Source organism: Blennius ocellaris (genome assembly GCF_963422515.1).
Source record: "Blennius ocellaris genome assembly, chromosome: 11".
In the NCBI taxonomy this organism is placed as follows: Eukaryota; Metazoa; Chordata; class Actinopteri; order Blenniiformes; family Blenniidae; genus Blennius; species Blennius ocellaris.
This window is the reverse complement of record NC_137660.1, coordinates 5,932,066-5,958,721: the sequence shown is the minus strand read 5'-3', so window position 1 is coordinate 5,958,721 and position 26,656 is coordinate 5,932,066. Positions and strand designations below refer to the sequence as shown.

Sequence of the window (26,656 nt, the reverse complement as noted above, 5' to 3'; positions counted from 1 at the left end):
TCGACATGTTGGTATTGTCCTAGCAACATATTAGTGATATATCATGCAGCCCCAGTTATCACAATTGGAACTTGACACACTTCACGTCATGAAATCCATGATCTAACCAAAGGGAGACTCACTTCGATATCAGCGTGGGCTCATTATTTTATTTCTACGCTTCAAGCAGCATGTTTGATTTTAACTAAGTTGCTTTAGGAAAGTTAATCAGTAAACAGAATAGGTCATCTGCTATAAGGATAATGGATTGAGCGCTCAAGCGTGCAGCATGGGGCTTTGATTCATTCTGCCAAGAAAAAATAATTACAATATCTCTGTGCCTACATTCACTGCTGTCTGTTGAAGCTGCTCTTAAAGCACTGAAACAGAAAACATTCAGCGTCCATTTCAATTTAACAGAAGGTTAAATGAAGAGTATTAAAGAGGATGCTGCTGAGCGTAAACTAACTGCTATGTATTATCAAAATAAATCTAAAGCTATTGGAATAGATTGCAAGAACTGACCAACAAGAGTTAAAGAAATGCATTTTCAGCAGACTGGATGATTGTTTTGATGTGTTTACAGGTCTCATCCATAATGCTGCAGCTTGTGTTTCAGAGGACTGACTTCAAAATCGTACAACTATCGTACTACAAAATCATTTACTTCTCGAATATGAAACCTGAGGTAACCCTAACCCTAACCCTAACCCTAACCCTGAGGTCTTCAGGACAAGTTTCACTAAGTGTTCCCAGAGTCACAAGAAACAAGGTGAACCAGCTTTTAGGCCCCGTTTACAAGACAACGCTGCTCGGAGCTGCTGAAGATGCAACTTTTTCAAAAGGCTCATGAGGTGGTACTTTTTTACAATGCCCGGGCTCCGTCATCGTACAAACGGGTGAAAATAACACTTTTTTGGAAATGATTGGTTTCCGTCTCGACAGCGAAAGTACTGCTACCACACATAAGCACCACCGCTGTGGTAAATACAGCTTCTGCTCATGCACAAGTCCACAAATCTGAGTCTCACTGACGAAACTTTCGACTGTGCAGCTCCGTCACAGCACAGGGTGATCTAAGCCAGACGTCTCCCAGTCTGACGCCGGAACAGAACCAACGTCACAGAAAACACATTTGCGGCTTTCATTTGAGAGTCGTATTGTCCCAGTGGGGAAATGAGAATAGCTGAAATGCTAAATGACCTCTAAGAGTTTGAGTCTACATTCATTTAAAGTTACAAGGGACACATAATGACAAAGAGTTGTGTTGGCTACAAAATATACGTAGACGATCTGGGTTAAAATCCTGCAGCACTGATACGTGTCCATATTGGGTCCCATACTGTACGGAGTGTTTCCTCTAGTAAAAGCTCCCTGATACAACCTGGTGAGTATTACATGGCATCGTTCCCACAACGTTTCCCACAGGCACGCGAGAGAGCACGAGCGATGTCTTTAGACATCTTCAATATTAATGACAATGACAAAAGTAAAAGACTGAAATTGAGTGGGGGTTTTTTGGGGGGTTTTTTTTACAACAGCAATCGACAGCACCCGCTTGCAGTCAAACATGAAAATGACATTGTTTTCAGGGTTTCCATATAAACTGACATTCTGATTCTGCAAATGTATTGATATGGCACCATTCACCCACAATTAGGCAATTAGGAAGTACATCTATTTGGACTGAATTCATACATTAACTGTTCCTATAAAATGTTGAATCTGGAATACAGTGACAAGATGCTGGGCAAAGAACCAAGCAATTCTAGATGAGCAAACATTGTGAAGTTCAGATTTATAAAGTAACCTTAAAACAGTGGAAAGGAGCCGTGACTGCTGCTGTGAAATGAACCTGTATTCTGTGAGAGTCTCTCTGGTGTGGTCACATGTTCCTTACATTTGACCTCAATTGGCAATCAAAGCCCGTCTTCTCCTCTTTGCTGATGTAACAGTGCTTATTATTCGTAGCTACTAAGATCATGGCCCTCATCACTATTCCACTCAGGACAATGAGAGAAAAGAGAGAGCAAAGAGTTTACTCATTCCATATAAATGATTATCCTGCAGTGAAGCTGTGGACCCTGACATAAATAGGAGCTGCGTTCTGTACTACCGCTTCAAAATGACTTCATGTTGTTTTCTTTCTTTCCCTGTTTGGAATTGGAAAAAAAACAAAACAAATATGGATTATAAACTGAAGTTCTGCTCCTGCTGTTCATCTCTGTAGCGGCCATGGAGCTGCATGCAGCTGATGTCTTAAGTGCAACAGTTTCCTTGAAACTTTTTGAAATGAATGGGTTTTTTTCAGTGAAGGAAAATCTTGTCGGCCAAAACAGATACTAGGGATGCATAGAGGTACACAAAAGAGCACGTTCTGCAGACTGTAGGGCTGTTGGAGGCGTGTGTAGCGTCGACGCAGACGCTATTACTATAATAAAGTACTTGTATCGCTACTCAATATCAGCATGGAAACATGTGTTTATGGGAAAGCATTTGAGTTTTCTTTGGAAATACATCATCGCCGATAAGCCAAAACATCACCGACTTGCAGCGTCGCGGCGTAAAAGCACAACCCTGGAACTGTCTGACAACACTGAAATATTCATGGAGGCGATGAGGGGTCCTGACAGAGTCGCTTAAACCACCGAGCGAGGCATTGGAGCCGCCGGCACTGTCGCATGTTTTAATCATGAAAATAAAGATCCAGGCTACCAGTGACCCGCGGGACGCTGCTGTTGTGCCTGCTCCTATTGCCGACAAGAATGATGACGTCGTAGAGAAATCCACATCCCTGCAACGGCACAACCGTGTTGTAGTTAAAGAACCTGAGCAGATAAATAATGCAACTTGTCTCCCCATGTGATACAAGTGGTTGCTTTTTCTTCACATTCGATCAATGAGGTAAAGGTTTTTCTTTGGAACAACGTTCTTTGTTGCGTTTTTGGATATTTGGTTCTAAAGTTTAAAATGGGAGTTGATAATAAAAATCATGCAGTCGCCCTGTGTTCACAAAATTCAAGGAGTCCTACTTGCGAGCGTCATTGAATCGAGCCCCATGTACATGACACCATTAGTGAAAATGGCAATGTTTTGAAAGCCTCAATGGCAGAAACGCTGAAAGCGATGTCGTTAGCATGTTGGGCCACGAGTGGGTGTTCCTGTAATGAAGCGCACGGACATGTACACAGAGAACGATACGCTATATACATTAACAATGGCAAGTACACAGACGTTCGTATGAACAGATGTCTAAGTGGGATTGTTATTACAGTGACTCTCAATTATAAAACTACGGTCCCAGGAGAATCTTGACTGGAACTCATGATACTCTGGAGGTTGCCTTTGCTGTATAGATTTACTCAATTAGACTGAAATGGGAAGGGATTGGAGGCGGTATAACTCTGTTTACAAGCCGATCCAGGTTTAATGTCACATAACATCACCTGTTGTGGGAGCTTTGCGCCATGTGCAATATGTAGGTTACGTAATGTTACATCAACCAGTTGTACACGAAGGAAATGTTGCTATTTTTATCATAATTATTGTCAAATAAAATTATATCATTCTCAAAATAGAATAAAGTTGAAGTCAGTAAACTAAAGAAATTGAGTACATTATAATTAAGTTATGAAATTCCGAATTTTTTAATGAAAAAACAGGTACTTTCTCACATTCAAGCTCATTTATGAGACAGAATTAGATACTGTACCTTGTTAAGATGAGTTGTTATGATGCTGCTTTGTGAAGAGTGGATTTTAAAGGAGTAACTCGTCACCATTGTGGAGACAACAGTAGGCAAGCCTCCTACTGCGAGTGCAGGTTGATCATAGATTTAAGTACTTGAACAGCTCAATATTTTCTGAGGTGGTACATGTTTGACAAATGCAACATTATGGGATGATTCATGCTCTGTCTTAATCACATGATATTCTTGAATCTGATCAATTTATTCAGGGTTGATGTAAACAGTACAACCAGATCTGAAAACAATTCAATCAGATTCAAGAAAAACCTACCAGGTAAACAGTTTGTTTCATTGATCAATTCCCTTTACTCATCAGTCTTATCAGAACTTTAAAAGCATGCATTTTGAATGTTGTGATGACATCTTGATTAATTCAATTAAAAAGCTAAGTAGGTGACAAATTGTGTACACAAGATCAATCTCATTAAGATTAGTGTGATTTCAATTTCATTCAAGGAACACAGGCTTTTTTTCATTTTTGAGACGTGTCTAGGTCTCCTAGCAACACAAAGACAAAGACCCACACACACACACACACACACACACACACAGAGAGAGAGAAACAAACAGCAGATGGCTGCGTCTGTGTGGAGCCAGCTGTAGCACTGATTGGCCACAGTTTTCTGCTACCGTTGCCATGGCAAAGGATACAAAGTGTCAAGATGTAGGAGGGAAAAAGGCTATCGATTTCTGCCATCAGATGTGTGCTCACCTGTATAAACACCGAAGTGTTTCCCCCGACAGTTCGTAACCTTTAGCACTATCTGGAAATACATGCAGCGGCTTCTACAAATACACACTTTGGTCCAAAGTTTCTGTTTCCTCACTCACATGATGTTACACTATAGGCAGCGTCGCAGTTTGGACTTTGGTCTTTTCACTCTGTCTTGGTTCACCTGCTTTTAGAAATCCACTTTTAGCCCTCCGGAGACTAAAGCAAACGTCTGTCACCGAGCACCCCGGTCCTGTTTTATTGACTGCTGCTACACCATGAATGCCATGCTGCACTATAAAGCCCTGTTTACACGACAATGTGTCACACATTAAGACCATGACACGTACACACACACACACACACACACACACACACACACACACACACACACACACAAACAGCACCGTCAATGGCAGCTCCATGAACAAGTTTTTGCAGATGGGTGAAAGCTAATATAGTCTCACTTGAGAATAGATCTTGTGGATTTGATATCTAAAAACAAACTCTTGTTGATGGAAGTCGCTGCTTGAATCATTTCCTGTGTGAAGTGGAAACCCGTCACAGCTTCTACACACCACTGGAAGAGCAGATTGGATACAGATTTATAATCCGCCTCACCTTGACCGAGTCTTATGTACTCCTTGACAAATGTTACTACGACCAGTATGATGGTGCAGAGGGGCATAAGCACAAACCTGAAGACGGTGTAACTCCCAGCATGCATGCAGGGACTGTCAGTGGGCGTAGTCATTATTTGGGCCAACCTTCACACCGTGACCCAGGTTAAAAGACTCATATCAGGTAATATCCACATTACAGCAAATGCTCTTTACACCTCAAGCTTGTACTGCAGTTGAATTAGGATTAGGATTACCTGAATGACCTTCGCCTGGAGGGTCAATCTCAATTATTCTGAAATATTGTGATATTGATCGGTGTTCATTAGGGGTGCACGGACACCAGTACCAATATCTGGTGTCAGGTTCGATACGGTACAGTGTGCTCGTAAAAGAGCCCTGATTCAACCTGACGAGCACCCCGTGGTGTCATGCCTCTGCACCATCGCGGAAATCAAATCATCTGTTTCCAACCTGTTTCCTATAGAGTTAACTGATAGACATGTTTGTGAAGAAGCAGCATTGCTGAGAGCAGAGCTCGTGTCCTTGTCATATCCATTCAATCTGGTTGTATTTACATAGTATAGTGCCAATCACAACATAGTCAACTCATGACACTTTACATTTAAATAATATAGTGACAATCTTGGGGAATGAAAAAAACTGCCTTTTTACCTTTAGCATTTTGAACCAACTGAAGACTATAGTCAAATCTAGAAAATACAAATGCATGCATTCATTACTTGTTATGCTTCGTTTCTGATTGAAGTGAGGCTAAAATAGTAAAAGAAGGCAGTCCTGAAGAGTTCCTTAATGAAGAATCAAATGATAAGTCCTGGTGAAAGAAACCCCCCGATATTCCTCACAGTGCTCCTTTTTTGTTGCATCAGTGACTTTGATTTTGACCAATTTGGAATTTTCATGGTGTGCTGCCAATCTTTCTACCACAGTGTCTCATTGTCATCTGTACAAAGAAATTACCAGATGCACTTAATTAGCCTGTTTGCTTTGACAGAAAGACGTTTTAACACCTAAATTGGTTGATGGTTAAAATGCAATAATCGTCATCTCATCATGGGAAGACCTGAAAATGTACATTTCAAGGAGACAGAACCCCAATATCTCCAGATGCCCAATACAGCCCAGCGAGTTTGTCAGCAACGTCTCCCACGGGTATGGCAGAGAGGATGAATGATGTTGGAAATGTTTTTAAATTCATGAGAATGACAAAAGTAAGACAGACTGCAAAATATCTTCTGCCAAAATACCAAGAGGAGGAGAAAGATAGTTCATACGACATGAGCACCTGCACACATTTGTGTGGTTGCATTACAAAAACAACCAACAGCGCCAACTCCTGGCCCGGCAATCTAACTACATTGTTTTAATTGTTGAAGTGTTAACGTTGCTGTGTAAACATAAACTTTTCTGAAACAAAAATGCTTAAAGCGATACGTTTTCACTTGAAAAGCTGTCAAGTAAACTAAACTAAATCAGCCTGCTGACCTGAGCTGAGGCCATTCAACAATCACAGCATGTCCAGTGTAAATGGGGGACTGCAGCTCCTCCTGACACTGGCTCGTGTCTAAACCTCACATAGTTACTTTGAGTTTAGACGGGTCGGTTTTCACTGCTTTGTTTGCAGTAGTTAGATGAGATGGAGGATGTTATGGTGAAGGGATGAACCCTGCTTTGTGGGCTGGACAGAGATGAAACAACAGTGTTGACTAAGACTGGGGGGCTCAGAGTTAACTTCTCTTCTTCTTAAAGTTCATATTGCCTCTTTAATGTACTGATATGAATTACAAGTCATTTTAACAAACTAATCCTGTGATGCCCCATTAAAAGTAAGAACTGTTGGCATATAATGACATTTACTTGTATGAACGCACTGAACACCTGCACAACAAACAGTGAAGCATTCCTCCTGTGTGAAATATATCAAACATATGATCACACTGAGCATAAAGGGAATAACTGCGGAGGGTAATTGCTGGCAGAGAAATTATAGTTGATAAGCTTTTGGCAGGACGAACGTCACTCTGAGTATCTGATATCCACTTTTGAGGGATGAACTGAGCCCCACAGTGCTGCGTCTTCACTCCACCGCTCTACTCAACCTGACCTCTGGGAACAGCGTCCAAACATCCAATCATTTCACTTTCCAGCAGTTCAATTTATCAGTAACTCCCAGTCGCACCGTTACATCCTGCCATAGCTCACTGGTCTCTTTACTCCTGCTAATGTGAAAATCTTAAAAGCCTTCATAACTGCGTTGGATTTCAAAGGTTTGCCTTTTAACAAGCTGGAGAGGACACATTACAAATGCATTGATGAAACAACATCAACATGCACAATATAAATATCTCAAAGACTTGATGACTTTCAGTAAAACTTGGCTCAATAAGAGAAATTAAGCAAAAGAAGAAGTGATTTAATTAAATTCTGGGCTTCATTATTTTCTGGATCCAGACTCCAGAAGAAATGATCAGTTTCAAATATAATATGGAAATTATACGTGAATTTTTATTAAATTCAACAGGCTGATAGGCCATGTGGAGAATATATTAAATTCTGAGAGCGATTTGGACACTAAATCCATCTGTCCTACTAAAGCCAAGTATCAGGATCAATATATACGATCGAGGTTTATAAGCGTTTTCCCATCTTTATAATGTACATTTATTTATTTAGTTTATTCTTCCTAAGAAACCCACGTGGAAATATACTTCCAAATTCATATTGATGAGCACATTGTAAATGATTTGCCGCTGTTCAGTTTGCAATGGCAAATCGTTTGTATCAAGTGTAGAGACTTACATGTAGTGCAGCTGGGGGTTGTTGGAGAAAAGTCGAGTTGGGATGGTCTTGAGGTTACTTTTCATTATAGTTCTGAGACAAAGAGAGACAAAAGAAACATTCAATAACCTTTAGCTCCGTCACTTTAACATACAAGAAGAAAGTCACTTTGACACATGATTTTTGATTTAATCCCTGGCCACAAAAGTGGCTTGCAAAAGTATTCATACCCCTTGAACTTTTCCACTTTTTGCCACATTACAACCACAAATGTATTTTTTTTATTTATTTTTTGGTGGGGGGGGGGGTTATGCATACAACATGCTTGCATGACTGTTAAGTGGAAGGAAAACTTGGCTTTCTAATATTGTTACAAATGAGAAAGTCAAGACTTTGTAGAGCCACTTATAGGCTTCAAAAGCATCCCCACAGCATGATGCTGCCTCCACCATGTTTCGCAGCGGGGGTGGTGTGTTCAGGGTGACGTGCCAGTTTTCAACCACACAACGCATTTTGCATTTCATTCAAAAGGTTCCGTTGTGGTCTCCTCTGAGCTCCTTCCTCCACACGTTTGCTGCGTTTCCAAAGTGGCTGGTGACAAACTGCAAACAAGATTTCTGATGGCTTTGTTTCAACAATGGCTTTCTTTTTGCTATGATTCATGTAGTTCAGCCTGATCTCTGCAGCTCCTCTAGAGTTACCCCGGCCTCTGGGCCGCTTCTCTCATTAATGCTCTCATATAGGTGGGCGGCCATTTTTTGGCAGGTTTGCAGTTGTGCCAAACTCGTTCTATTTTCAGACGATGGATTACATGGTGCTCTGTGAGGCGTTTTTTTTTTCAATAGAGACGAGATTGAACTCTGGAAGACTGGTTTGAGTTATTAAGTGACTTCTGAAAGCTCTTGGTTGACCTGGATTTTATTTAGGAGGATCCGAGCTAATCTGGAGTATGAGGGGCTTTTGATTTTTGATTAATTGAAAAGTTTATTTAGGACATGTGGGAACAAATGAAATGATCAAAAAAAAAAACCAACAACAACAAAACTAAAGAACAACACACAAAACAAATAAACATAACAGCAAAGCAAAGCCCAAAATACTTTTGAGTTTTTTTTGTTTTAAAAAACATCTGAAAAGCATTTATTGTTTTACGGCCACTTCACAGTGTGTTGGTCAATTACAGAAAAATCCCAATAAAATACAATTGTGGTTGTAAAATGAGGAAATGTTGAAGCGGTATGAAGACTTCTGCATTCTGAAACACCAGAAACGAATCTGCATGAAGTACATGAAAGAGTTGTGGAACACGGAGAATGTAAAATAATAATAGAAAATAGAAAATGACTGGAATAGACACGGGCACTCAAGATAATAACAAGGAATTTTATGAACACAAAAAATGGACTATAAGTTACACTTGAGTCAAAAAGCACATCATAAAGATGAAAATCACTGAACAAGTCACACGAGTGTACACATATTTTTCCAGGTCGAGACACAATATTATCATGGATGATTCTCGGTGTGCAGCTGCGGTTTGAGAGCCGCGGCCATCATGCTTTTAGTCAAGGATTAGCTTTCTTTGTTTTCTTCACCAAGGAAACAATTTGTGTTATACTGTGAGAACATTATAACACTGTACGGACAAAAGAGACACACAATAGGAATCTAAAGTACTTACAGTCTCTGGAGCCCAGTGTAAAGCTCCATGTCCATATTTTTTAACGTCTGAAGACCCGTCCAGTTTTCAATGTGTCTGAAAAGAAGCACAACATGATTAAAAACCGACTCCTCTCACTGTCAAAGTAGTCTAATTGTTTTATTTCAACACATTTGACCAGGTGTGAATTTTAATTATTTGTCAAGTAAAAATATTATTTCTGCATTGGTCATTGGTAGAAACTGAACATGGCTCTTGTACAGTAAGATCCCTGAATAGACAGATAATTATATTTCTCTGTGCCTTTTAATTTTTTTTTTCTAGAACAGCTTTATCACAAACACAGATCAATAGTTACAATGAGGATTTAAACTATGTATTACTATTTAAATTATTCCACTGTCTTGTTTTTATGCTGATTTGTTATGATTCCAGCATGTTAGTGATAATCAGTTAGTTTAATGTAATGTATTTTGTTAAATTTCTAATATCCTTTGAGTATTATGGTTATGACATTGTGTAGATTATACAAATAACATAAGTGTAGCGCCCTCTGCTGGGCCAATTCAGACTGGGGCGATATGATTATTGGTAACTGCATGCGTTGTCTGTGTTGGTAGGTGACCTTTGAACAACTATTAGCCTCATGACCTTGCTTGTACAATTAAAAGTGTGTTTTATGTTCTTTTATGTAAATGACGCTTCTGATTGCTGAAGACAATGTTGATATTTATTGCATTATGAGTTATGTTAGTGACACGCCACCAGTGAATAAAGACTGAGTAAAGGACAGTTTGGTGAGATGAGGAAGCAGACGAGGTTGCGATGGTTTGGCCGTGTTCGTGGGAAAATCCTCCTGCATTCACAAACCCCACTGAATAGGTTTGTGAATGCAGTGTGGAAGGAGATGATTCACTGTGATAACCCCTAAATGAAGAATGCCCCTTTAATAATAATAATTATCTTTACTGCAAAAGCATGAGGGTAACAGTTGCTACCAGATACAACTTCTCTAAACAAGTAGAAAAAGTCTTTAATGGTCTCTAGTAGTGATTCCCAACCAGGGGCCTTAAAACCAAGTCCTCTTAATTTTGAGAGTCATCACATTTGACTATGATTTGAAAAATAGGCGAGCCAGCATTTAAGTCATCTATGTCTCAAAGCTACTAAGTTTAAGCTTTTCCACTATAGGTGTATCATTTATTTAAAGATATTTCTTTCTCAGTTACTAATCAACTTTTTGAATATTCTGCGGATATGGACGTGTTGAACACGACCATCCTGAAGTAAACTAATAACACTTCATTAATTCTTGTTTGTAATAAGCTAGGGGAATCCCAGAAATAATGCAGTTCTATATTATTTTATTAACGCAAACACATTTGGAAGTGAATTTCTTGCAAGGACGCCGCTCCTGCTGGATGCGGTGGGTGGAGGCCTCTGCCTTTTTAAAGTGCATCCGTCAGTGTGATCTCATGTGTGCTTCTTCACACTGCGAGCAGACACCCGACGACTTCCTGCACGATAACGAAGGAACTGTTAATGACACCAACCACCGCAGTGTGTAAGACCTGCAGTCTTTCCCACATTACTCACCACCTGAAGGTGACATTGTGTCAAAACAGAAGAGCAAGACGCAGATGAGCGAAGCTGAGGTCAGCTGTGGGAGCTGTGTCAGCAGCTTCATTCACAGCACATTAGCTGATAGCTCCACTGACAGAAGACCAATACTGCACCTACTACACCAGCATATGTATTGGCAGGAAAAGCAACCGGCATGATCAAAGTGTAGAATCTCAGCAGACGAGCCCAACCGTGGGATGTGGTGACAAAACCTTCAGTTGTTGTATTGAATGAAACCAGGCTTTCAGAAGCAGTGAGGCAGCAAACCTGCAGGTAAGATTAAGGCCCCATTTACAATGGAGGTCCTCGTGTGGAACTTTTTTGAAATTCTTTGTCTCTGTGGAAACGGGGAAACACAACTTCTCTGAAATGCTGCTACTGCGCCACATCCATAGTGAATACCGTAGTTCATCTGCTCATACGTGAGTAGATGAACAATTACAACAACACTGTAACAGTGCTGTGACTCCCAGTCCACGTTCTCCTGGGACTTGTTAGGTTTATAGTTGAGAGTCACCCGGAATAATACTCCAACTTGATCCAACTCTCCATACAAATGTCTGTGTACTCCCATTGGTGATGTTCATAGCTGAAACAAAAAACATGGCCTTAGCAGCTCAAAACACCTGAAACCTACCAGCTACCTCACTGATTTCCTACTAGGTTTTATGATTTCTTATTATGTTGCAAAGCTGCACTGTTTGCACTGAACTATGTGCACAATGTCCACTAAAATGAAAATGCACAAGCTAACAGGATAAAAGAGAAACGCCTGAGTGCTCTGGAACCTGAATGAAGCTGGAGATCATACATTCTTGAAACCACATTAGTATGCCATCTACCTGAGGGCTGACAGCATGATAGTTAAAATCTTAGCACATCCTCTGTTGGACCCATCAAGTTGTCTGAAGCACTGATTGAGACATTTCTGACAGGTAATTACAGCTCAAATGTGAACTTTTCACCTCATGTTCAAATAAAAAGAAGCAGCATTAAGTCCACTGGTTTTGTTTTTGCACTAAATAAGCTTAATTTGACTTCTTTGGATCAATTAGTGTCTCCAGATGCCAAACACAATACGATTGAATAAAACATATCTAGGATTGAAGCTAACAATGAGTGAGCTGCGGGGTACACAATGGACAGGCCAGGATCCAACATGTGGTTCCTATCATTCTGCAGTTCTGCTTAGTTGTTGTAACTCAATGTTTTGAGTCGGGACTCACCGATACCAGTATCAGGTCCAATACTGCAGTATCGGTATCAGCATTCGTACTCATACTCATACTCGTTACCGATACTTTCCTTTTGTTTGTCCTGTATCTGAAATCTATGATTTCAATCGCCCCATTCCAACACATCCTCCCTCAGTATAATCACGCTTTTTTGAAAATCAAGCAGACATTAGCGAGAGGTTGGCTTCCTGGGGCAAATGGCTGCTTCTACTTCAGCAATCACATCCCACTTACACTCAGAAGACCAGACTCAGTCGTACAGTGCTGAAAAAGCAGAAGCAAAAGTCAAATAGAGGCAATAAAGAGAAAAGAAAAGAAGTAATGTCGGTCAAACTGAACTCTAGTGATGTCTTAGAGTGCTATCTCTGTGTTTGGAAAGAAGGAATTCAATTGACTCCTGTGATTAGTTTCCAACACATTAAACATTCATTACACTGCATTTACTGAAGATATCAACAAGTGTAGGAAGTAGCTTGTGGATCGTTTTGCTTTAAGTGGAAGCAGCACAGAATGTGAAAAATATCTACTAATACTTAAGTATAGTTTTATTCATACATGTCATTTGTTATAGTATGCCGACTAGTGAAAGTACAAGTATGAGTCGTAATTTTTAGCTTCTTGCCAATGACAAAAAGCCAAATTTTTACTTCATATTAACATGATATGTGAAGGCTATGAACTTCACTTATATATAAGTGATACCTCATTTTATATATATATATAAATGGCCTTTACTTATAGTGCCTTTCAGTTGCTTGAGCGGCTGACACGTTCACTTGCACATTCTCACACTAATGGAGGCTGCAGCCATGCAGGCGCTGTCACTCCACTGGGAGCAGTCTGGGGTTCAGTGTCTTGCCCAAGGACACTTGGACATGTGGAATCAAACCTGCAATCTTCCGACTGGGAGCTTGCAGTGTGCATAAAGCAATGCTTGCATCTATATACACACTGCTCTATGTGTGCTGGAGAATGTACACCAAGGGGTTATCGCTGTTAATGAGTGGATCAGTCAAACCGTAGTCATGTAGCATCCCTGGAGTGTGAGCCCCAAAATATTTAGCATGTAGCATGTAGCATAGATCCTCTGAGCAGTTAAACTAAAGCGCAACATCAGGCTAATTCTGCTGGTCCAAATATCTCTGGTGATGAAGTTGCTGCTGTGTTGCATGAAATTCTGTTGCACAACAACATTCCTCTCCTCTTGGTATTTTGGCAAAGCATAATTTACAGTCTTACTTTTGTCATTTTCATTAATAAACAATCCCCAAACCGCAGAAATCGCTTGTGCTCTCTTGCAACGTTGCTGATGCGTGACATCATGTAATACTCACCAGGACCAATACGCCATACTATATATTATATAGCTATAGCTATTGGTGCATCAATACTTGAAATTGCTTCCCAAGTCAGCTTGTCAGTTATTAATGTAAAAAAAAAAAAAAAATCAAATCTCACCAATGCTTCTTGTGCAAAAGGTGTATTCAGGGAAATGGACAGATTGTTGTGGTTTTCGGCTCTTTCGTGGAGCAGAAAGCACCACTGAGCAGAGTAAATTGTAAGTACGTAATTATTTTTGATTAGTATCAACATAAAAACAGGCAAGACAAATAAGCAGGATATAGTGCAAAGTGTAGTGCTGTGGACGACCACGGAGCTGAAGCTGGGGTAACCATGGCAACAGCTATGCACCCACGTAAGCATCTCATCTGTTGTTTTCAGTTACTTTGTATTCAGCAGCAGGAGACGCAGTCAGGGGAGCTGTCCAGTGCTGAAACTACTGTGCTTCAGCTTCAACCAGTCCAATCCTGTCTGACTGCTCTCATCACACCAGTCAAACAGTTAACCAGCTGACACACGACGGAGGCACTCGAGGCCGGCATGTGCCAGGTGAAATGCATACGAAACAACCGTATAAGCCACACATCAATGCTATTCAGAGACTTCTCCATGGTGCAGGTTTGAAAGCAGGGGTGAGTCAGTGGTATCTTTGATTTATCAAATGTGCTGTGTACTTACGCAACAGCGCCATTCCTATTTTAGATCTGATATCCATCCATAAACACAAACTGCTTCAATCACTCTGAGGTTGAGAAGAACAGGACAAACCGCAATGCTTCGGTGCGAGCTTTCAGACTTTCTGCTCACAAGCATTAAACGCACGCCAATGTGCACTCACGTAAAGCCACGCGCAACGCAGTGAGAGGAATAGTAACGTCGATTTCAGTGTATACTCACGAACGTGCGTGCGGATGCAGGTGCGGTGAATAGTGATGATGACAAGCATGAAAATCTCTGTATTTGTTGTACGTGTTACGTTGATTCTCAAACAGGAATTGACAGCTCATCGGTGCATTACGGACGCACTGACACTACTTAATACAGGGTGAGTACAAGTACGAGTACTAACCTTTAGTTACTTGCTGATCAAGTCTTACATAAACCCTGTGCGATATTAAGTGAAAATGTAATATTTAATGATGTTTCGATAACAATACAATTCACATATACAACGTAATGTCGTTCAACTTTGAGATATGTTCTTCCTAACAGTGATTTTTTTTTTCCTCATGGCATATCACCAGTTTTTCTTTTCCATGTCAATCTTTTTTGCATTTTTTTTTTCTTTTTGACTTCCACCTTGGAAGAACTAGCTACAATACATTGTACTGTGTAGTCCTAACATGAAGCATGAACTTTAACCCAAAACCTAGAGTCAGCATGGCTCTTCTGGTGGTGGGGGCGGCGGGGGGCGGCGGGGGGGGGTTACACTGTAACCTCTGTGCAGTGACAAACAGGCCTCACACGATCAGACATACTGTAAACAAACCAACACTCTCACTGCTGTGATATTTCAAGGGTGCATCGAATCAGAAGTTGCTCGTGCAATAACAGGAGGTAATTACAGTAAAAGCCCGCTTGGTTTTGCAGCCCGAGGTGTCGGCCTTGTAAACACTAATGCATCAGACATCGCTCTGACCTGCTTGTAATCTATTATTCCACATATAATTGACATTTTCTGACAACAATAGTGCATTACCGAAGAAAATATCGATTTTTCTTCTTCCTCTGTCATAATTGACAGCATATTAATATTGACATCAGCACTGTATTGATTCTACGTATTGATCTTTTTGTCATAATGCATTTGATAAATAGCTGCGTTAAATACATGAAGATAAGCACGAGGACAATCACATGTTCTGGCGGCTCCAAAACAGGTGCTGGATGAAGACATGTGTCCGCTGGTTTTTCTGTCTCAAAGTGGACAAACTCAAGAAAAGAGAAACTTATTGGTTAGAGATTTCATACAAAACAAGAACGTTTTTTCATCAAAACCTTCCAATTTTTCCATCCCGATTGTCTGACTCCTTATGAGAAAAAGAAAAGCCGTCATCAGGGGTGTCAAACACAAGGTTCATGGGTCAAAACCGACCCACAAGAGGCTCCAACCCAGCGAAACACCAAGGAAATTGTAAAAATGTCTACATTTCAAAAACACTGGTGACTCCAGCTGAGATGTTGGTGATTCTGCCATGAAAGTTACAACACTAGCATTAGCCTCAAAACCATGCTTTCACTTTGCAAAAACACCAGCTATAGGAGACGTTGCTGGACATTTCACTGTATTTTGCACCAGACTGTGCCAGTAAAATTGCCCTCATGTTGAGGTTGTAGTCATTTCTATAGAAATTATTTGGCTTTGTGAAAATATAGATATTTGTGAAAATATAGATATTTTTGTCAAGTATACTCTGTGCCATAACCAAAAAAGGTTTAAATCCCTCGGCTATAATGGCCTTATTGTACCAGACATCCCATGCAGTGTAGGAAAATTCAAACTTTAAATCCAGTGTATGGGAAGACGATTCCCAGTCACCTGCAGCTCCTTCTGAACACTTCAACTCTTGCATTGCATCTTTCTGCTCCACTGCTGCTACAGAGAGAAACTGTACGAGGAACATCTGGCATCATCTTGTACCCGAGAGGGGTCATCTGGGTAAATGAGTGTCCATTTTTAGATTTCTAATTTGTCCTGTACAGAGAGAAACAAGCCCAACATCTTGCATAGCAAGCGTAGGTGTGTGTATGTGAGCCTGTAGGCAATGTAACGTCCATCGTATCGCATACTAACAAGTCCTTAACCCACAAAGCCTGAGGATAAAACACTGAAACGAGTGCTGAGAAACTGTGGGAAAAACCTGACGATTGTTCACACGCACACACACACACACACACACACACGTCCTTCTAACTTAAGTCCTTACACAATGATCACCACTGTCTCCAAGGTTTATACCCTGAGGTACTTTTGCTTTTTCTGACATGAGGCAAAGTAATATCTCCATGTCATATGTCTGGAATATATGTGACAGTCTAAGTCTCACACCCTGGCTGCGTTCTAACTGACAATTATAGCAAATACAGCAGGCAGTGTGGCATTTTTTTTATATTTCCCATTCTATTGATGCAAATAATGTGTCACTGTAATGAATACCGTTCACATCGGGGATATCAAACATGAGGCCCGGGGGACAAACCGGCTCCAATATGGCCAAACCACCACTCCAATTGTAAAAATGTCAGCGAAAAGATGGATTTTCAGACTGTGGATTGTGTTTTTTGGACATTTCGCTGTATTTTGCAGCAGAAATTATCATTAAAAGTGGTTTTATGTTGACATTGTAGCCATTATTGGCAGTAATTGTTTGAATTTATGTCACATATTCTCCACACGCAACAAAGAAAAGCTTTACAGTTCAAATTTAAAGGTTATTGTGGCACAATTTCACTGGTCCGGTAAGCTCAAGGTGAGATTGGGCTGTATGTGGGCCTTGAACTGAAATGTGTTTGACACCCCTGATTTAAACTAGAACTTTGGTTGGAGTGCAGGTCGTTTCCAAGCGGGACTCAAGTCCCCTAATAATTCTAAAAAATTAAATCACCCTTTAAGTTTACTGTAATGTAGTTTCTTAGTCATGACAAACTCCATCGAATTCCCACAATCATCACACCAGTATCAAAATACAGGTCATCTATCATATTAGACCCAGCCCTCTATCAACCATGGATATATTACACATACATCTACTGCCATGCACCTTGCACTACAGAACCTCAGTGAAGAGCGGATCCCCAATAACCAGCCTGACCATGTCTTTACACCTGACATCTGGAAGGAGGCTCCAGATCATTCATACTCGTCTGCTCAACTATGGGGCAATTAGTTTCCCCAGAGCCATCTGGACTCTGAAGCCCCTCAGGACACGACCTCGTCTTCACTCATTTCAATTTATGAGGAACAGATTGTGAAAAACCTCTTATACATCAGAATCTAGTCACTGTCTGATGATCCTGAACACATAGTCTTTGCACATTGTTTGCGTACGGAGTATGAAGTAGACTTTATGGAATTTAATAATAATAACAATAATCAGCACTTGTATCAGTACTCAGTATCAGCAAGTAGCTAAAGGTTAGTACTAGTACTTGTACGGATCTTTTTAAAAAGTGGTACCGGTGCGTCCCTAACCTCAGCAGATTCTCAGCAATACACATATTTACGTCCAGCTACACTCTGAACGGAAGATATCAGCTCTCACATTCATACAGTACATAATGGCCACTAATGACATTGACTACTTTAACGGGCCTATTTATTTCAAACACACTCTGACTGAATCAGGTTTATAATTCCATCATGTTTATGGATGTTTATGAAACTTTAATGACTGTACTCGTCCCATGCCGTCGTTTATATACGAGCAGTGAATAAAAGTTGCACGATGCCAGGCCAACATTTGATGTTGTTGAGTTTCTTGATAACAATAGGCTTCACGATGAATAAAAGCACCTAAATGTATGTTGTTAATGTCTCTGTGCTTTGGTTTTATAAATAATAGTGCTCATTCTCTTGCCTCTGACTTTACACTTAGACAGCTTGTTTTCTTTCTACCGGTAAATTAATTGAAATTAATCACACTTTTTCTTTTATATTTTAAATTCCATTCTTTGAATCAAAAACAGCATTAATGCAAAGTGCACGGCACACTTTTTTTTGCCATTTTTATACTGTGCATGTTGAAATCATGATATATTTGAGCCCCATTCTAAATTTTACAACATGAAATGTTGACGTGAAGGTCATTCGTAACCGTTTCTCTATCAAACACAAAAGCCTCTATGTTTCATGGACTGTATTTTGGTTGTATTTTGGTTGAAACAAAACATCATGAGAGCAAAAGCGCTCATGATGTTTTGTTTCTTTCTTCCTTGTCTGCTCTTCTTTTAATGTTTACAAACTCCTTTACCTTCCTTGTCGCACTCCTGGCCAGCGGTTCATTATGTGCACTGTTTGTGAAACCAACCACTTGAATATATGTAACAGAAAATCCTCTGAAAGAAGCAGACGCCCTTTCTTGTGCAATAGAGGAGCAGTAAGCACACCATTTGCTATCTTTTCCCCCGTATCTCCCTGTGGACTCATCCTGTAATCTGTTAAAAAGAAGGTTTTATGAAAAATAGCCGATATGGAGGGTTGTTTGAGGTGTCTGCAATTTCTCAAGTAACCCAAAAGTATGAAAACACACACGCACACAAACACATGCACACACACTATTACAAGGTGGTGAAAAGAAATGTGTGTGAAATGATCAGGTGATCTTCAATCTGACACCCTATCAGATGAGTGTTGTGTTTTTATGCGGTGATGTGGACTGAGTCAGAGCTGCACGGCACAGCTCGTCCCTGAAACAAGGCTGCGTTCTTCCTTCCCATCAGCTGGTTTTCAGTCCCGCGATTTGCTTCCTGCTTCTGCTGGTTGAGCGATGAGGAACTCGACCAAACGGTCGTCAAGACATAGTGAACTGTTGATGCTGTGTTGATTGACTCGACAATCCCAGTGAGTAAACTAGAAATGCCCGATACTGAATACAACAGATCTATAGCAAAACTCTAACTTAAAGGTGTACAGGAGGATTTTCTTTTTCCGGGTGGATCATCAAGACTATTGGTCCTCCCAATTGTCAATCATTCTGGTGATATATTACGTAAGGCCGTCGTACGTGCTCGTCCCCGGGTAGCGTGGATCTATTAGTTTTCACTTTCTGCGCATGCGCGCTTTCAGGTGGTGAGCTACGCCTTCAGCGAGCTCGCAGTTCTCACCGGGTACTTTGAAAATGGCAGAGGGTCGCAAGAGAACAAGTGTCTTCGAAGTGTATGAGAAGAAGAGAAAGGCTTGGGAAGAGAGAAACAAGACCAGAGTGTTTCTGGGAGATTGTTTCACACGATGGCGCTGAAAGCCCAGGTTGGGCTTCCCACTGACGCTTCAGTCGCCAAGTTTCTACTCCACAGGTAAAGTTTGGCATTCTATTTGGAGAAATCCATTTCAAATCACTTCCAGTAAAAGTGATCTACGTCTATATCGTAACTTTCCAGGGTTGATTAGTTTGTTTTGTAATTTGCATCGTCAGTAGTGATTACGCATTGTGTGAGCGATGCCGACTTGTAAACAGAGCGTGCACGAGGAGAACTGGGCTCGTCACGTCTCTCGCACACGTTTTAGTAGGCGTTCCGTCTCGGGAGCAGGTACAGCGTTGCGCATGTGCATTTTTTCAAAAGGTGGAGAGGGCGGTTCTTTCCTAAAACTCGGGAAAATCCTCCTGTACACCTTTAAATAATCGGTGAATACAATGTTTGAATGAAATGAAGTGTATAGTTCAATGGAAATGTGCAAGGGTGTCAAACGTAATGCTTGTGGGCCCAAACTGGATATTAAACTGTATTTTGCAAAGGAAAGTATCATTAAATTGGTTTTATGTTGAGATTTTTCTACACTTTTCTATAGTAATTGTTCCGTTTTGTGAGAATATACACATTATCAAACTCTAAAGTTGAAATTTAAATGTTATTGAGGCATTATTTTACGAGTCCAGCCCACTCAAGATGAAGTTGAGCTTCATGTGGAACCTGAACTGAAATGTCTTTCACACCCCTGGAGTCATGTGTCGCTACGATCAAACAATCAAAAGAAAAAAAACCGCCTCGGATTCAGTCATCTGCGCAAATCAAATAACGAGCTGAAGTTAGTGCTAATTAAATTTTTTTTTTTTTCTCTACTGAACTACGACGCACGGCACTCCCAAATGCCCGAAGCATCAGTAACAATAATACAGATGGATTTATTAGCTTGGTGAGGTTTCAAACACTTCAACCCCTCAAGAAAAAGCCTGGAAGGAAAATCTGTGATGTCTGTAAAAATCAGAAGATAGATACCGGTAATAGAAGCATTAAGTGACATTCAACAGTTTATTCTCCTGTAAGCAGATGTCAATACATTTTATGTTAAACGGTTTGATACCTCGTGCCCCTGTGACTGCTGGGTGTTTCTAAAGCAAGGGACACAATGTTAAAGAAGAAAAGTGTGGAAATGAAAGTGATTTGTATTCAGTGCCCACTGAGAGGAGATCTGGCTCTTTTCGAGATCTGCCTGATTTCTTCTTCTTCCCAAGAAAAGTGACGCTAAGACTTTGTGATAGAAACCTTTTTTTCTTAACCTGAGTCATTTCTGCTTTAATCCTTCAGCTCTCTCTGAGATCTGCTCTTATTCCCTGTAAGGCTGATCTGTTCTGCTATCGGATGAATAAAATATGCAAGTCAGTGACTGCTGCATGGAAATAGTAACATTTCGAGAGACAAATTAATGACGTTTGTGTTTCATCTAATTCAAGAGTGGCTTGAAATTTTCCAAAAGTTTAAAATGTATCGTATGAAGAGCAAAGAACAGCTTTGTGAATATCTACTTCTTCATAACTTTAATGATTCAATCAGGCTCAACCATGAAAGCTTAGATTGACTATTTGCGTACAGTTTTTAACTTTTTTCACTCTTTTAAATATCTTGAAAGGTTTTTCATTTTATGGCTAAAGGATAAACGAGCAATGATGCTGTCAGGTACTGCAATAATATGATTTGTGATAAATACTAACATTTTGTTTTAAGGGATGCACCAATACCGATACCAGTATCAGGTCTGACAGTGCACAGACTTCTGGTTCTGGTAAAAGATCCCCGATACAATTTGACGAATTCGAAGGGCATTACTGCAGCCTGCATCAGTAATTGTGTATTGAACACATGTTGATGTCACAATAACAGACAATACTATCTCTATTGTTCTTCCCTAGTTTATTTACTTTGTCGTTTAACCTTTCACGAGGAAAATGTGAGTGACTATTTAATGCTTTCTTCAAAAGCGGTGAATTTCAATAAGTACTAGACTATTGCAGTGGTGGTTCTTGTGGACCACAGTGTTTCAAATCATTGGCATGGAGTGTTCTTATGTGGCTGAAATGTAATGTCATTTAGTATTACTCAATACTGACACAGCGAGCTTTTGATGAGATCTGTATATATTTTTGTTGTTATGGACCAGTGTCTTGTACTGAACTCAAAGCCTTGAAGACTTTAAAGGAACAAAGAAGAAGAAAACACTCAAATCGCACACGTTTTATGAGAAACTCATGTCAGATGATGTATTTTCTGTTGGAAGCCACATGTCAGATATATTAAACTAAAATCATCACATTGTGAGCAATATGTCCTTCTGCTTTGAGGCCTCTGATAATGTATACAAATTCAATAATTAAACCAGAGAAAAGCGTTCTTAGATTAATAAATAATCCTGGCTTTTTTTGGTTCCACAGATCCATTATTCATATTGTCCTGCACCTTGAAATTTTCACTTTGGAAAGATTCTATCAGGTTCAGGGTGTCTTCCTGTTTGTATTCAACAGTTTAATAAGTGAGGTGACGGTGAACAGAATTCATGATAATATAAGATGTGTATGGATGCTCTCATTGATGAAAGTGAATGTAGCTGTTTTTTTTTTTTAACAGAGACAAATCCAGAATAATTAAAGGTTGCTTATCAATATTGTGTCTTGTTCATCGGGATATAATTAGCTGGGCTTCAGATTAGTCCACTTAAAAAAGGTGTGTATCATTCGTGGTCGTGTTTGGATCTGGACTAAATCACCCATTCATCATTATTAAAGATGGCATGGCCAAAGTGTGCGGCCTTAAATGACCAAACATTTTAAAAGAGGGTGACTTTCACCATTGCTCGTGGACAGCCTGGCTGCATCAGAAGAAGAGACGACGAAGAGTGTGGACGCATCAGGTGACGACGAAGAGCGAGGGTGAATCAGAGCGGAGCGGGGGGGGTCCCTGCAGCCCCAATACTCACATGGCGGTGATGTTCTGGAGGTCCTCGATGCTCCCAGAGCTGTTCAGCCCCTGGAAGGACAGGAGCGGGAAGAAGCGGCTGTTGTCCGACTTATTGCAGTGGATCTCGGTGGGCGAGCAGTTGCAGGTGGGCGGGCAGTCCAGCAGGGAGCCCAGGTAGCTGTGGGAGAAGAGGCAGAGCAGCACGAGCAGCCACCAGCAGCTGCTGCGCGCCCTCGGGGCGCGACGCGCGCAAAACGCGCCGAGTAATGCGCCAAATACATCCATGCTCGTCTCGCGACTCCCCGCAAGTCCGAATCCTTCTAACTTTGGAGCGCAGGAGCAGGAGGGAAGGAGGGAAGGAGGGAGGGAGGGAGGGAGGGAGGGAGGGGGGGGGGGGGACAATCCCGGCGGTGTGAGTCTGCTCCCTGCGTGTACGTGGGAGTCAGACAGCGTCAAAACGACGTCAAATGTGAGAATAGGAAAGCATCTCCTGTCACGTAGGCGAGAATTCACGTGTGGAGGGTGATGGTGGTGTGTGAGTGTGTGTGTGTGAGAGAGAGAGGTTATAATAATGCCAGTCACGGACACCCTGTCCGTCTATAGAAAAAAAAGGGGGGGGAGAAAAAAAGAGACATCAAGAGAGCCATGAAGAGAATAATCCCGAAAATATCCCAGATATAGAAGATGAGCTGCTCGGTGTGTGAAGAGTCCTGCTGTCCTCTTCTATCTGCATCCTTCTCCTCCTCCTCCTCCTCCTCCTCCTCCTCTCTGCTCCTCTGTGGTGCTGCTGCAGCCACCAGGCGACAGGAGCCAGAGAGAGAGAGAGAGTCAGAGAGAGAGAGAGAGAGAGTCAGAGAGAGAGAGAGAGTCAGAGAGAGACAGAGTCAGAGAGAGAGAGAGAGAGTCAGAGAGAGAGAGAGAGAGTCAGAGAGAGAGAGAGAGAGAGACAGAGAGAGAGAGAGAGTCAGAGAGAGAGAGAGAGTCAGAGAGAGAGAGAGAGAGTCAGAGAGAGAGAGAGAGAGTCAGAGAGAGAGAGAGAGAGATAGAGAGAGTCAGAGAGAGAGAGAGAGAGAGACAGAGAGAGAGAGACAGAGAGAGAGAGAGAGTCAGAGAGAGAGAGAGAGTCAGAGAGAGAGAGAGAGAGTCAGAGAGAGAGAGAGAGAGAGAGAGAGAGAGAGAGAGATTCATCCCACCAATCCAGAATGATGAAGACAAATTTCAAATGGTAAACTTCACAGAAAAAACAGTCAATGTAAACAATTATACTTCAATTAAAATTATTTTTATATAGTTCTGTAACGTTAGATTTGTGTTTATCTACATTCATTTGCATTTGCCATATTTTAACGTTTCATTTTAATATTATTATTTATTTTGTTATTAATGCATGTTGTGCCTTATATATAAGTTAGTCAGTTATTTGATCAGATATTTCTTTATTTTATGTGTATCTTCTTTCACTACAAAACATTGGTACGTACCTGGTAGTGTTGTTGGTGCAGCCCACTTAATTGAAGCAAGGTAGTGGTGTGATATACTGCGAGCTTTGGTATTGGTCCCAAGTAAATACAGGGCCAGTATCGCCAATACCGACCCGATACCGATACTTGTTTCATCATCAAGGTTAATGCATTATGAATCTCATTGCACTGGTATCGTCCAATATCAATACTGTCAATATTGTAGGAATCAATATTGTCGATATTTGGATTGATCGCCACTAAAGCACGGGAGATGGAGTGAAGTGCAGTGAGCCTTAATGTTTTCTGGAGCTGCAAATAAATTCTTAAAATCTTAAAACTGTTTGGTAATTTAGCTCGATTTTAGCTCGAAAGAGAGTAAAACTTAAGAAGGAAGTGGAAAGAGACAAGGGAACCGGCTATTGGACATTGGATGAAGCAAATGTTGGCGGCTTTACCACTGGAACGAATCACGTATATACTGAAAGGGAAAGAGGATGTCTTTGAGAAGGTCTGGACACCATTTGTGAACTTTGTGGAGGGATGTACAATATCTGGGGATGAAGAAGAGTATCGTGGACAATAATACTTGTCTGGGGGAATTGAGAAATAACAGCCTCTCACTGAATGGTAATTTGATTGATTATTATTTGTTCATTTTCCTTTTTCTGTTTCTTTGTATCTGAGAGGGTGTATGTGTTCATACAGAGTTTTCATTGTTCCTGTGTTCATACTCTGTTAAAATGTAAAAATAAATAAAAAAACATTGTTGGAAAAAAAAAAAAAACTTAAGAAGAGCAAAGTTACGTGTCACCTGCCTGACCCACTGCCCTGAAGATGGTGAGCCAAACAAGTTTTCAGGGTTACAATTCCAAATAATTTCAATAATGTCATTTCAAAGCACTTTAACAGAGAAAAACCAGTCAGAACCAGAGGAAAAGGAGGAGACTTTCTGCAGAACCAGAGAGAGAGAGAGAGAGAGAGAGAGACCATCAGTGTAGGTCCTCCAGCAGTGTAAACCTACAGCAGCTTCACCAGAAACTGGGCGGCCTGAACCAGCCTTGACTGTTACTTCATTAAATAGAAATGTCTTAAGCCTCACGGTTCTTCAGGATATGATGGGGTCTGGTTGTTAAGAGCTGTTTAAAGGTAAAAAGACGTATTTTAAAGTTTATTTTGGATTTAACAGGACGCCAATGAAGAGCAGCTACTATTGGAGTTGAAGGAATAAACTACAGAAATAAAAGGAAAAAAAGCAATATGCAGCTGCAGAAGCACACAAAGTTAGAATAACAGAAAACACCTGCTACAGCAATGAAGTCATCACGTGCTAGACATCCGTACCAAGATGAGCTTCACACACACACACACACACACACACACACACACACACACACACACACACACACACACACACACACACACACACACACACACACACACACACACACACACACACACACACACACACACAGGACAGCACATTTTTCTTTCCTTCTTTACAAATTTCAATTGTTATACATTCTAATAAGTTGTCAAAGACAATAATTTGTACTATCTTATAATAAAAGTAATTTAATCACACAGAAGTAAAATCTATAGTGAAGTTAGAGGTTAGAGAAGCGGACGTGGGATTGGCTGTTTGTGAGAGGCTGAAAAATAAGTTCAATTAAAGCAAAGTTTTAAATAAAGGTTTCATTCATTTTTGGTGCTTTTTGCTTAGTAGAAAAAACAAACATAAGGGTTGTGGGCAAAAACCGACCTGCAAGAGGCTCCAAACTGTCCTTCCAAACCACCGAGTCAATTGTAAAAATTACAGAGAAAACCGATTTACTTTTGACACATCCCTTCAGAGTCGAGACACAACACTGAGAACCAAGCTGACATATCGTGATGCTGCCATGAAAGCTCGCAAACTAGCATTAGCCTCAAAACCACACTGTCAAGGTGAGTTTGTAAAAACACCCAGAACCAGAATGCAACAGAAAAAGAGAAGATGTTTTTTTTAGTTTTCACTGTATTTCCACCAGAAGGTTACATTCAAATTGGCTTTATGTAGAGATTTTGGTCATTTTCTAAAGAAATGTTTTTGATTTAATGAAAATATGAACATCCCAATGTACTTTCTATCACACGGTCACATACGGCTTCAGGCTGTTGTTTTCTGAAGCGAAAACGTAGCTTGCAGATCAACAGTAAGCGTCTTTATTTACTCATTATGATGTGTGGATCATCCAGATTTTTATTTTTATTTCAGTTCAGTCTCCTGCAGCGATGATCCAGAAATCCAGCACCCAGTGAAGTGTTGGGCCCACTGACTCTCTGAGGAGGAGAGCTGTTGTTCCCCTCCTCTGTTTTCAGCTTGGACGATCCCTGCAGAGGTTCACACCTGCAAACCATCCAATTCTCAAGCCCAGCATCTAATAAACAGTCTGTCCATGAGCTCTTTCTCTTTTGGACCGTTCAAGGGATTTTCTGCTTTTCTTCTTTGCCAATGTTCTCCTATTTGGGGGACTGCTGGAGGCGGGAGGTGCTGAAGCTTTTGGTTCTGGTTATTTTACTCTTATTTTTGGGCTTTGGTTTGTTAGTTTGG

General features: G+C 40.7%; 1 protein-coding gene across 1 annotated transcript in view; it reads right to left on the bottom strand.

The window, feature by feature from the left end:
* Positions 1 to 22,888, bottom strand: part of LOC308136972 (NT-3 growth factor receptor-like) — a gene marked incomplete at both ends in the record, with an annotated part of 65,789 nt that extends 42,901 nt beyond the window's left edge. The window contains 3 exons of the mRNA XM_080505528.1: positions 7,880 to 7,951; positions 9,540 to 9,614; positions 22,623 to 22,888. Coding sequence (XP_080361654.1) covers positions 7,880 to 7,951; positions 9,540 to 9,614; positions 22,623 to 22,888 — 413 coding nt within the window. The remainder of the gene's footprint in view (positions 1 to 7,879; positions 7,952 to 9,539; positions 9,615 to 22,622) is intronic.
* Between the last annotated feature and the right edge of the window lie 3,768 nt (positions 22,889 to 26,656).